At 53.7% G+C, this 13,159-nt stretch overlaps 1 protein-coding gene across 3 annotated transcripts in view; it reads left to right on the top strand.

Annotated features, from left to right (window-relative positions):
* RAB11FIP3 (RAB11 family interacting protein 3) overlaps nt 1–13,159 on the top strand; it is a 79,600-nt gene that overhangs the window by 41,118 nt on the left and 25,323 nt on the right. For all 3 annotated transcript variants that reach the window (XM_068420209.1, XM_068420210.1, XM_068420207.1), the window contains one exon: nt 12,447–12,634. In XM_068420209.1, the coding sequence (XP_068276310.1) occupies nt 12,447–12,634 (188 nt within the window). The remainder of the gene's footprint in view (nt 1–12,446; nt 12,635–13,159) is intronic.

Genomic DNA, 13,159 nt, shown 5'->3' with positions numbered 1-13,159 from the left:
TGGGGCTAATTTACCATAGATGAGCTCTGTCAGTGCTGCAAGCTATTCTGGGCAGGAATACCAACACGCCGGGCGTGTGCCCTGCTGGGATGAAATACTGCTGCTGCTGGGCCATCGTTTCCTTGAAACGACAAGGTGACCCAAAGGAAAAAGGTGATGAATCCTGAAATCTCCTTTTCAGAAAGGTGTAAGTGGATCCTTAGCCTGAATTCAGGGTAACCGTCTAAAGATCAGAGCTCTGTTGGTGCCTACGTTTAACATGCCGGGGAAGAATTACCCTTGTTGTCTTGGATACATGATTCGAAATAATTTCCAGCCTGCAAAGATGTCGTAGAGGTTCAGCGAACGAGAACATGAGCGAGAAATACGTCTCAGTGCTGCAAGTGTAAAAATAAATTGATGTCTTGGGGCGTGTGGATTTTTGTTCTCATTTAGCTGAGCCGTGAGCTCCCAACGTGCCTTTTATTCCACATGCCCTATAGTGCTGTACCTCGGGAAGCTCGAGCTGGTTCGTCCTACAAAGCAACCTGCTGGGAGCAGCAAAGGAGGGTTTTTTGCCGGGGCACCGTGCTGCCCTGCCTGGCAGAGCTGTCTGCTGGCGGGGGGCTCCGGCAGACCCTCCTTTGGTAGGTGCAGCAGGCAGCTGCTCTGGAGAGAGCTACTCTGTACTGGTGAGGCCGCACCTTGAGTACTGTGTCCATTGCTGGGCCCCGCACTTCAAGAAAGATGTTGAGGTGTTGGAGCGAGTGCAGAGGAGGGCGACCAAGCTGGTGAAGGGTCTGGAGGGTCTGACCTCGGAGGAACGGCTGAGGGAGCTGGGGGTGTTCAGCCTGGAGAAGAGGAGGCTCAGAGGTGACCTTAGTGCAGTCTACAACTACCTGAAGGGAGGTTGTAGCGCAGTGGGAGTCGGCCTCTTCTCCCAGGCAACCAGCACTAGGACAAGAGGACACAGCCTCAAGCTTCGCCAGGGGAGGTTCAGGTTGGACATTAGGAAGCATTTCTTCTCAGCAAGGGTCATTAGCCATTGGAAGGGGCTGCCCAGGGAGGTGGTGGAGTCACCATCTCTGGATGTGTTTAAGAAAAGACTGGACATGGCACTTAGTGCCCTGGTCTAGTTGCCATGGTGGTGTCAGGGCAATGGTTGGACTCGATGACCCCAGAGGGCTCCTCCAACCTGGGTGATTCTGTGATTCTGTAATCCTAAGACAAAAAACAGAATAAATGTCTGTTCCCAATATATATTCCACCTTGTTTGGATTCACCTGGAGGAGAGGAGGGGGGAAAAAGCACCCTTCCAAAAGCGAAGGCGCTGCCTTTCCTCTGAGCAGACCTCACACACCACCAAAAAGCAGTTTGGATTCTCAAATATCCCCCACTTCAGACCCGGGAAGACGGTGCACAGCGAGCACACAGCTCGAAAACTTGGCACTACGTGGGACCCCCCGGGCAGACAACCAGCCTCTGCAACACGACAGCTTCTCTCTCAGCCCCTGAAACACGACTGGGGGGCTTCAGAGGCTGGGTGAGCCCCTCACGGGGCCAGGGAGCACAGCTAGCTTTTCTCCTCTGGTGTCACAGCGGGGGACGTTTGCAAGGTGAGCTGAAGGAGAGGGGCTGCGTTTGCTGGTGCTGAGAGGGATCGTTGTTGCTGGATTTGGAGTATCAGCTCTGGTCCCCCCCTTAAACAGCACAACGTCGCAGTGGCTTGAGTGCTTGGCTCTTACAAGTGTTGGGGCCTTGACAGAGAGCTGTTCTCCTAAATGTTTGTTCAAACAAGTGTAAATAAGTGCTTTAAGGAGTCCAAATGAGAGTGTCTTCTCTTTGTTAATAAGGTTGCTCTTCTTGGTGACTCATCCCCACTTCTGGTGGCTGCTTTAGAGAGCTGAACATCTGTGGCAACCCAGAGCCCCCAGAATTGGTGTCTTGCAGCGAGTGTTTGCTCTACAGAGAGAAGGGCCAACACTTGCATCTTCCAGTAAGGGCATAAAAGCCTCTTGAAGGGGGCAAGGTCTGAACTTTGACGCTTCGTGCAGGGACCTTTGTCACGTCAGATACTTCAGCTCAGGCGCTGGTGTGGCTGCTGATGTGGCGCGGAGCTTCTGGCTCTTGTTGCACCTTGCCAGGTCTGTCTGTTAAACTGTTTTCAAGGAGGATTTCTGGTTCCATGGCTCCGCTGAGACAGCGGCTCACAGGGGGTTGGAAATGCAGGAGCCTGGGTTCCTGCAGCCGCGTGGCTGCTTGTGCGTTTGTGCCTGTTGCCCCTTGTCCTGTCGCTGGGCACCACTGAGAAGAGTCTGGCCCCATCCCCTTGACACCCGCCCCTGAGGTATCTGTGAGCATTGATAAGATCCCCCCTCAGTCTGCTCTTCTCCAGCTGAACAGCCCCAGCTCCCTCAGCCTCTCCTCGCAGCAGAGATGCTCCAGCCCTCTGACCATCTCCGTACCCCTCCGCTGGACTCTCTCCAGTGGTTCCTTGTCTGTCCTGAACCGGGGGACCCAGAACTGGACACCGTTACTCCCGGTGTGGCCTCACCAGGGCCGTGTAGAGGGGCAGGAGAACCTCCTTGACCTGCTGCCCACACTCTTCCTCACGCACCCCAGGACACCATTGCCCTTCCTGGCCCCAAGGGCACATTGATGGCTCATGGGGAACTTGGTGTCCCCCAGAACTCCCAGGTCCTTCTCTGCAGAGCTGCTTTCCAGCAGGTCACCCCCAGCCTGTACCGGTGCATGGGGTTATTCCTCCCGAGGTGCAGCACCCTACACTTGCCGTTGTTGAACTCCATGAGGTTCCTCTCTAAAATAATAAATAATGACAGCGCTTTTGGCTGCCCTGCTTTATAAAAGCTATATAAAGGGAGCTTGGAGTCTGTCTGTCCAGACGCCTGAATCCTCGCCTGTTCTCCCTCAGGCTGGGCTAGTGCAGCTTTGCTGGTGACTAGCTGGAAGGTAGAAGTTATCCTCACCTCCCTTGCAAGCTCCTGTGAAGCTCGTGACTCAGTTCTGAGGTACATGGACTGGTTGGCAATGCCCTGCGAGGGGGAGAGGTGAACATGGAGTCAGCTTGCTTGGTGCCCGCTGTGCCTTGCCCTGGGAGAAGGGCTCTCTGTCCCCCCTGCCCTGACTCCTGGGGCAGGTGAGCCTACCTGAGCAAGGCTGACTCTCCCAAAACGAAAGCAAGCCACAAAAATGTGGTGTGCTGCCAGAGATACGCTGGGATTGGGCATGGAGATGTGTAACCTTAGGTGGGCTGGAGCCGGTGCAAGGCTGTGCTCCGTGAAGGCTGGCCGGGAGCGCCATAAACAGCACAAACGCCTGCGTTAGCCATGGGAACCTGGGCCAGCAAGGGCAGAGAAAGGCCCTTTTGAGATCTGCAAAGCAGGGCAGCCAGAACTCCTGCGGGCGAGAGGCGTGGGGGCAGCGGAGCAGGCGGTGCTGAGCGCCTTGCGCAGGGCTGTTGCCATCTGCTGGGCGGCTGCTGTGGCTCCTCTCCATAGCAGCCGGGAAAATGCATCGCGCTGAGCCCCGCACGGCTGCCAGAGGAGGGTTTTGCTTTTTCAGAACAGCAACGCTGACCAGGCGCGGGCACACAAGCACCCTGCAAGCCTTACCCTCCCCAGGCACGTCCCCTCTGGCTGCGTGTTCACCAGTCGTACACTACAGCAGGACTGGAGCCAGGGAGTGAAACGGTCGTTGGTGAGGTCCCACATCTCATCCAGCACAGCAGGAGTGGATCTGGGGAGTGAAGTGGTCATTGTTGAGGTCCCACATCTCGTCCAGCACAGCAGGAGTGGATCTGGGGAGTGAAGTGGTCATTGTTGAGGTCCCACATCTCGTCCAGCACAGCAGGAGCAGATCTGGGGGGTGAAGTGGTCATTGTTGAGGTCCCACATCTCGTCCAGCACAGCAGGAGGTGGAGCCGGGGGGTGACATGGTCGTTGGTGAGGTCCCACATCTTGTACAGCACAGCAGGAGTGGATCTGGGGGGTGACGTGGTCGTTGGTGAGGTCCCACATCTCGTCCAGCACAGCAGGAGTGGATCTGGGGAGTGAAAGGGTCGTTGGTGAGGTCCCACATCTCGTTCTGTGCGTTCAGGGAGGAGGGGATGCTCCTGGCTCTCTCCAGCCTGCCTGGCCGCAGGCGCAGCTGGCGGCTGCTGAAAGAACCGGTGCCTCTGTTAAAGTTGGAATTTCTTTTCATGTGGAGCAGTTGAATTTAATGCTTCCTGAATGGCAAAAAAAAAATCAGTGAGGCAATTTAAATCCGCGTTGCTGGATTTTACCAGCTGCTCAGAGTCTCTGCAAAGGCGACTGAAGACTCGTAGGGTTCCAGCTGTGCGCTGGGAACGCAGAAGCTGTTGCTGTGCCACAACCTGGACGTGCAGGAGCTGTTCCCCAGAGGCATCGGCCGTCATTCCTTGTGGCTTGTGTTTTGCAACGTGGGGTGGTTGTAGGAGTCTGCTGGAGCCTCGCTGTCTCCTCCTGGTAGCCCAGTGGACCTTCTGAGCCTGCCTTTCTTATTACAGACTCCCCGGGAAGGTGTTTGCCTTCGCCTAAGGCAGAGCTGTGCCTGGTGAGCACGGAGGGTTTGGAGTGTGTGTTTTCTGCCTTGGTGGTGGACCTGCTCTGCAATCCTCAGCGGTTTACATCAAGTTTTTCCTCCTCTGCCTCTCCATACCAGTGTTACCAGCAAACATGTATCTGGTAGAGGCCACCTGCCTCCGAGCTGCCCGAGGGACTCACAGAGCCAGGGCAGACCCAGGGTTCAGCTCCCAGCTCTGCCAGGGACTCTGTGGGCTGTTCCGTGCCTGCCCTAATGCAGGTATGAAGGTCTGGGGTCCTTTGCCACACTGGCACCACTGTGCCACTGCAGCGGCGATGGGGACGGGAAGATGGAGATGAGGCAGCAGCGCGTGAAGGCTGCAGCTCTTCACCCCTTGGCTCAGGCTTTCTTCACCAGTGTTGTTGCCCTGTCTGGAAGGACTGGTCTCAATGGGCTTCTGGTCACAGGGCTGACCCGAAGGCATCGGCGTGTCCGAATGAAAGCAAACCACAAATCCCTCTCCAAGTTGGCTGCTGGAATCAGCGTTAATTTGGTCATAAACAGCTGCTGCACTCAAAATCTTGTAGGTGGCCAGAACTGTGGGGCTGGGGGACGTGACGGATGCAGTTTGATGTCTGTCCATCTGCCTGTCCCTTGGGGAAGCGCGGGGAGCCCTGAGCAATAGCCCCACTGGCCCCAAAGCCCTTCTGCTCTTCAAGGGAGTCTGTATTGTCTTTGTATGGATTAGGCACAAGAAAATACGGTAATCAAATTACTAAAACTGCTGGACTGAACTCCAAAATCAGTCCATGGTCATAACTTGGTAACAAAACCCCTGAAAATAGCAAGGAAATTCTTATATTTTATAGACTCAGTACTGCTTAGAGGAAAGAATGGGAGTGTAAATCAGGCACGAACGTCCCTAAAGGCAGGACTCTGGTTCAGGGTTATGGTGAGAAATGTCTTTGCTGGTTGGAAAACATCCTAGCTGGAGCGTTTGCCTTGCGCTAAATAGGTCGGAAGGAGTTTGGAAAACAAAGACCTTGAAGCCTTATCTTGAACCTTGAGCACAGTGTGTGGGACCGAGGAAGCAAAAGTGTCTCAAAAAGAGTTTGAAAAGTAAAGCTGGCAGTGGTTGGGGTGGCTTAATTAGCTTTAGTGTAGGGGTGTCTGGCTTTGGGCTCCTTGCAGCGGTGCTAGACCTTCCCCGAGCTCCACAGAGGAGCTGGGAGAGCAAAAGGGCTGCGACCTGCTCGGTTGAGTAGCAGATCCGGAGCGAGCAAGGGGGAGAGCTCGGGTTAAAGCGTAACTCCCCCGCTGCCGTGCTCGTTGGCAGGAGCCCTGGCTGGTTTTGGACTCGGCACAGAAGGTCAACTGGTTATCGAGGTGCAAGACGCTTCCAGGCGGTGTTGCTGAGTAGTAGGTCCTGCGCTTCAGGAAGGATGTGACCCAGAGGAGAGCAAGGATAACCCGGAGAAAATGTGATTTGTGAAGGTAATGGAAGGAAATAAGTTTGTTTATGCTGGACAGGCACGACGAAGGGAGCGTGAGGTTTGGAGCACGTGAAGTTTCTGTAGAGAGGAAGCAGGAAAACAGACAAACCCCTCAAAAACTTCTGGGTTTGAGCGGTGCGTTGTGAACCGTGCGCCGCGGAGGACTTTGCACGCCGACGGCTGCCGCGAGGATCCTGTGGATCGGGTCACCCTGCGGTGCTGGCTCTGACGGGGCTCCCGTGTTGGCAGAACGGAGCTGCTTGGGTAAGGGCAATGCAGAGCTGGGGGGGTTCCAGTACAGATGGATTTAAAAACGTCTTTAGGACAAGAGGACACAGCCTCAAGCTTGGCCAGGGGAGGTTCAGGTTGGACATTAGGAAGCATTTCTTCTCAGCAAGGGTCATTAGCCATTGGAAGGGGCTGCCCAGGGAGGTGGTGGAGTCACCATCTCTGGAGGGGTTTAAGGAAAGACTGGACATGGCACTTAGTGCCCTGGTCTAGTTGCCATGGTGGTGTCAGGGCAACGGTTGGACTCGATGATCCCAGAGGGCTCTTCCAGCCTGATTCATTCTGTGATTCTCTCTGTGTGTGTTTGTAAACTTGGTTATCACCCATGACCGAAGCACCAGCCCTTCTCTGAGGGCAATATCGTCATCGGTATCATAGATTGCCGTTTGAGTCACCCAAACGGTGATTGCCGTCGCTTATCAGTAACAAAGTGCTCCTCATCTTCCCTGGCAAGCAAGGCAAGCTTTATTCTTTTTTCTATTTGTGGCTACAAGGAAGGGATTTGTCATTTGGCGCTTAAATATTCACCAGAAATATCAGGAAGGATGAGATAAGCCCTGGAAGCTTCGATAGGTCCTCTTCAAAATGAACCTTTTTTTAATTGATGATGGTTTCACGGGAAAAGAAAGCAGGAGCACCTGGAGCGGGGCTGGCCCTCGCGTGGGGTTTGGAGGACGTGCTTTTATTTTGGTACTCGCGTCAGCGGGAGGGCTGCAGCCCCACGGCGGGGAGGCGTCCGTCCGCTCTCCTTATCGTGGAGGCTGGGAACAAAAGGCGCTCTGTTGGGGACCGGCGCTCACTCGGTTAAGCCTCACACCCGGCGTCTCCTGGACTTTGCTTCCCTCCTGCCTTGCAGAAGCAGGCGGCGGCTCGTGGCTGTGCACGCTCCTGGAGCTGGGATTGACCTGGGCGAGGAGGAGATGTGTCCGCAGGTGGGTTTTGAGCGCTAAGGTGAACCGAGGAAGGATTGGGTTTGTAGATGGAGGCAGGTCTCCAGCCCTGGAGGTGCTGGGAAGAGGCAGGCTGGGCATCCACCCAGCTCGGCCGCTTGCTGTTTTCTTACCGAGTACGTTGGTGTGTGCAACACATTTAGGAACAGTCTTTCCTCCCCGTAGTCGACGGGGTGTGTGCACGTGGTGGTATCTTCATAGTCCTCTCTGCTTGGGTCTTCTTGGGGGGGTTGGACTGGGTAGGATGGTGGCTGCAGGCTTTCGGGGTGCCGAGGGCAGTCTGCAAGATCTGGTGTCTCGTGAGTTGTTTTGGGGGTTTTTTTTGGGGGTGAGTGTTTTCGATTTGCCCCAATGGATGCGGTGCAGCTCTTTTGCTCAGCCTTGAGGGTGTCATCGAGTGTAGCAGCCTCAAAGCGCACGTTCAGGGGCTGTGTTGTTAAAGCTGCCTTCACCCTAGGCTGAGCGCAGGCTCCCTGGCTTCTCTGAAAAGTGGACATTGCCCAAATACCTGGGAAGAGGCAGATATTGTGGCCAAGAGGTCGGTGCCTTGCTGCCGGTGGCAGCCTCCGATGTGGGATCACTCGGTGGTGTGATGGGTTTCTGGCTGCTGGCACTTGGAGGCTGAGCTACCGTGGGTGTTTCAGGGCTTTGGGGGTGGTTGTATTAATGTAGGCTCAGGTGGGACTATAAACATGACTTACCTCCCTTCTCCCTGGCTTTAAATTGGTTTAAAGCCGATTTAAGCCCAGGTTGCCTGCTGTGAGGCTCGGTGGGCACCTGTGCCCGGCAGGCTGGTGCCACGGCACCGTTGGCCGTGCTGGGCTCCCTCCGTGGGATGCTGCACCGAGCGGGGGGGGATGCTCTTCATCCCTCCTCCGTTCGGCCGGAGCCTGTCCCGCAGCCACGGTGTGCGGCTCTCCGGGCTCGGCTCCAGACAGGGCAGCGTTCCCGGCCGCAGTCAGCAGGCGAGGGTGGCCTTGGAGGGGGGTTTTCAGCTGGTCCATCTCCCCCGTCTGTCCTGTGACAGTGAGAGCTGGTGTTATCACAAATAGGCTCCCACTTGCTGGGAAAACAGAGTTGTTTTTCCTTTTCCTCTCCTCCTGCTTCCCCTCCCAAGCGTTGGAGTGTCTGTGGCCAAGGACAGCGGAGCTCCAGGATGCCGGGACGGCTCCAGGCAGGGGCAGGGGACCAGCCCTGCAGAAAATGCCTGGGAGGAACTTCCCTGGGAGCCAGACTTTGCTCTTCTCTCCAAGGCAACGCCTTAGCAAAGCTTGGCCCAAAGCTTCTGTCCATCACAGGTGAAAGAGTAACCTGGCCCTGCCCAGACCTTGCAGGTGACTCCCAATAGTCTTGTTTCCTCTCCTCATACTCAAGCAGCTTGGTTTTTAATCAATGTGCATTTTATAGCACTTTATAACATTTAATCAAATGGTCTTTACTCCAAGGTGTAATCAAACGCCTGGAATAGAGGAACTGCTGCTGGAGAAGCCTCCTAAAGGTGCTTCATCGTCGCACCCATTTATCAGGGCACGTTACGTCACCCCGATGCTGATTTCATCCATTTATTTCCTTTTAGAAGCAGGAGGGTTCATGGCTGGGCTTTCAAATCCCCAGTGTTTAGCTGAACACCTCTAGATGATCAGAGATGTGCCTGGACAGGCGATGTCGTGCTCAGGTCTGGCACCGGGGGCAACACAGCGTGGAGGGGTTGGGTCGGGGATGGGAACTTCAGTCGAGCCACGATCCTGTTTCAGTCCAGGAGCTCTGCGTGTGTGTATCCCAGTTTTAAGGTCTGAGGTTTACCTGAAGCATCTAAGAGTGTGTTTTATTTGAGAAAAACTTAAAATACACTGATAGTGGTGACACCAACCCCGTTCTGAAGGTGGTGGGGACGCTCCCGGTGAGCCCCACGGGCACTCGCAGCCTAGCCTGGCTGTCCCAAGCCCACCAATGTCTTTAAGTGTATCGTGGGGTTTTTTTTTTTAATCATCTGGAAAAAAGTGTTGACTTTCTGCCTGCTCACACCAAGGCAAACTTGGCTAGAGAGAGACGTGGCAGCGGGGTTTAAAGGGTCAGCGCACAAACCAGCTGCTCGTGAGGCCATAAAGAGCTTTCTGTGACCTCCAGCTACACCTTTGCCCAGGGCACGGGGGCTTGATTTGTGCTTTGCTTTATCAGGCATTTGGTAATACCTTACCTAAGTCCCCTTGTTTCCCCCGTCTCCTCCTTGCAGCTTTTCTTGAGGTTTAGTTACTTAATCTGTGATGAAATGTCAAGCAAAGTTCTCCACACTCGTGCTCAGGAGAAGGACTTTGTTTACAGTTTCAACTGCCCCTTAACTTATTGACTGCGTAGATTTAATTTTAATAGGGCTCTTGCGTTTGAAAGCTCATCTAGGAGACAAGAGAATTACAAGAGAAAACGTTTTCTCCTTTGCTAAATACAAAGAAAGTTTGCAAATTGTGTTACAGGTCTTTTTTTTTTAATAAAATAACGAAATTGCTGCACATCCTTGGTGTGGCTGAAGGAGGACGGTTACTGTGCTGTTCTGGTGGCTACTTCTAGCTCCAAAGGGCTGCTCCCCCGTTCAGCCTCTCCGTACCCATATTTCCCATCAATAAGATGTTTTGTAACACATCGATAGATAAATCATCTGACCAAGGGCACTGGTGCCCTGAGCTGTTCAGCTCCTGGTTATGCCTCACGTTGGGAGGATCAGCAATGGTGACCACAACAGGGTGGGTTTTAATCGAATGACTTGTGGGTCAGAGTGTTTGGGGGGGTTTTTTTGGTTTCTTTGCAATAGTTGTGCTCATTATAATGCTTCAATGTATATTTAAATTGAAGCTTTTACGGTGGGAAGGGTTTTTTTGTATTTAAAAAAAAACCAACCCACCCAGCAGCGTTTACTTTGGAGCCTGCAAGCTGAGTTATTTCCAGTTTGGCAGAGGTGTGGTGTGGAGATGGGGTTTTTCCCCCATAACCAGGGTCACAACACAGCGTTGTCCCATATGCTGAAGCCTGGCTGCTCCTAAACTTTCATGGCACTTAGTGCCCTGGTCTAGTTGACATGGTGGTGTAAGGGCAACGGTTGGACTCGATGATCCCTGAGGTCTCTTCCAACCTGATTGATTCTGTGATTCTGTAAACTTGGCCTACGCTGCAAATAGCTTGGAAAAGCACTGGAATTGCCCAAGGACGCCTTGCTCTGGAGGCCGGGGAGCTGCCGGGCTCGGCTCATCCATGGTGCCGTGTCCTTGCGTGTCCGTGGGCGAGCCACCAGCCCCAGCCTCCGCTCCCCCATCTCCCTCGTCCTCCTCCTGCTCCAGCATTAAGAGCCAGAATGTTGTTTCTGGGAAGTGCAGCATAAATCCAGTAAAGCACTTAAGCAAGTCCCCGGCTTTAGGTGTATAAGTAGTCTCGGTGGATTTATGCTTTTCAGAGTGGGTGGGGGTTTAGGAGGCTTTTGTTTTTCTCTCGAGGGCTAGTGAAAGCCGCCTTGTCCCGTGCTGGGGATGACGTTCGCTGCAGCAGCCTCTCCTCTGTTTGAACTGAGGTCACTCGAACAGCCCCGTCTTCTCCTGCCGCTGACTTTACTGTGAAGGCTTATGTCATGTTTAACTTCAGGGTGGTGTCCTGGAGAGATGCTGGCGTCTGCGTGGGTCCGTGAAAGCTGAGCCAAGTTTACAAGAGGAGCTCCTCTCTGTCTGTCTGTCTGTCTCCATCCATCGTCCATCCGAGTGCGCTCGGTTGGCACAGAGCCCTCAGCCCCGAGCAAAGCGAGGGTGACGCCACCACCTCCCTGGGCAGCCCCTTCCAGTGTCTAATGACCCTTGCTGAGAAGAAATGCTTCCTAATGTCCAACCTGAACCTCCCCTGGCGAAGCTTGAGGCTGTGTCCTCTTGTCCTATCGCTGGTTGCCCGGGAGAAGAGGCCAACTCCCACTTCACTACAACCTCCCTTCAGGTAGTTGTAGACTGCACTAAGGTCACCTCTGAGCCTCCTCTTCTCCAGGCTAAACACCCCCAGCTCCCTCAGCCGTTCCTCGGAGGTCAGACCCTCCAGACCCTTCACCAGCTTGGTGGTGTCAGGGCAATGGTTGGACACGATGATCCCAGGGGTCTCTTCCAACCTGATTGATTCTGTGGTTCTGTGTGTGTGTTGGCTCGGTCGCTTTGCTCTGCTCCCCAGTGTCCATGTAAAATAGGGACGGCTGCTGAGCAGTTCTCCATCCGTCCCTTTTGGTTTTCAGAGCTCCTGTACAAGTTCTTGCTCTCCCTTTTTGGCCTCACACGTGTTGAGGCAGCCTGTGAGGTTGTAGGTGAAAGAATGAGGCGTTGGTTGTGTCTCGAACCGCTTTGCGCTGGTGAAAGCTGCAGAAGCTCTTTGGGCTGTGGAGTATTTACCCACAGGAGGAGAAGCAGGCCAGTGAGAGCAGCGTTTGTGAAGTCTGGCCAAGGCGATGGCAGCGGGATGTTTGTCTCTGGCTCTGGTGCTCTCCTGCTGTACAAATACAGCCCATGCCCTAAAAGCTGCTCTTCTACTGGAGGGCACCGTCGGCAGCGATGAGCGGGGCTCCTCCATCCTGCCAGGTGTGTACCCCACCTTGAATGCCCAGCTCTAACGGGATTTCTCACTCTGCTGTCCCAAGGACAGTATGTCTGTGTGTTTTCTTTCCAGGTGCTGTAACACAGGGCTTTGAGAAATCTCGTTCTCTTGAAAATCCTTGGAAAAAGCGCTGAAACTGGTTGTTTAACCTGGAGAAGAGGAGGCTCAGAGGTGACCTTAGTGCAGTCTACAACTACCTGAAGGGAGGTTGTAGTGAAGTGGGAGTCGGCCTCTTCTCCCAGGCAACCAGCGCTAGGACAAGAGGACACAGCCTCAAGCTTGGCCAGGGGAGGGTCAGGTTGGACATTAGGAAGCATTTCTTCTCAGCAAGGGTCATTAGCCATTGGAAGGGGCTGCCCAGGGAGGTGGTGGGGTCACCATCTCTGGAGGGGTTTAAGAAAAGCCTGGACATGGCACTTAGTGCCCTGGTCTAGTTGCCATGGTGGTGTCAGGGCAATGGTTGGACTCGATGATCCCAGAGGGCTCTTCCAACCTGATTGATTCTGTGATTCTGTGAAACCTCATAGCTATAATCTTATTTTTTTCCCTCTTGTGTTTTTACCAGGCTAATGAGGTGACCGACAGTGCTTACATGGGCTCCGAGAGCACGTACAGCGAGTGCGAAACCTTCACGGATGAAGACACCAGCACACTGGTACATCACGAGATGCACGACGAGGTAGAAACGGACAGTGCCATCGACTCCACCGTGCACTCGGAGTTCACGGACCCCATCGAGGAGCCGGAGCATGGGTGAGTGGGGACGGCCAGGAGCAAAACTCAGCCGTGCGGGGCAGGAAGCTCCGTCAAACTGGGAGCAAACGAGGACCGAGGGAGACACAGCCTGAGGATTTAAAATGAAGTGGGCTGAGTCTGTCTTGCTGAAACCAGTTGGGTTGTTCTTTGTGTTTGTAACTTCATGCAAGACCAAAATAGCTCTTCTTTAAGAATAATAATAATAATAATTAGACTGCACCATGTGTAGGCTGTTTTGGAGCTCAGCCTGGTGAAATATCTTTGAGTTAATCGTTGCTTGCCTTGGGAGAACTTCTGTACCCTCATTAGCATCTTTAACCTCTAAAATAAGTTCTCAGATGATCCAAACACCTGAAATACTTGCAGTTTTTCATCTATCACTTAAGCCAGAAACACAACATATAATTTTCAAGTCAGGAGGGGGGAACTCATCGTATTCTTGTTTTTCCCAAACACGCGTGTGCCCTTTGATGTGCAACCACCTCCTGTAATAACTAGTTTTAGACTTGTGCCTGAAGCACA

The sequence above is a fragment of the Nyctibius grandis genome, chromosome 30, assembly GCF_013368605.1.
Source record: "Nyctibius grandis isolate bNycGra1 chromosome 30, bNycGra1.pri, whole genome shotgun sequence".
In the NCBI taxonomy this organism is placed as follows: Eukaryota; Metazoa; Chordata; class Aves; order Nyctibiiformes; family Nyctibiidae; genus Nyctibius; species Nyctibius grandis.
This window is presented reverse-complemented; position numbering and strand designations above follow the sequence as displayed.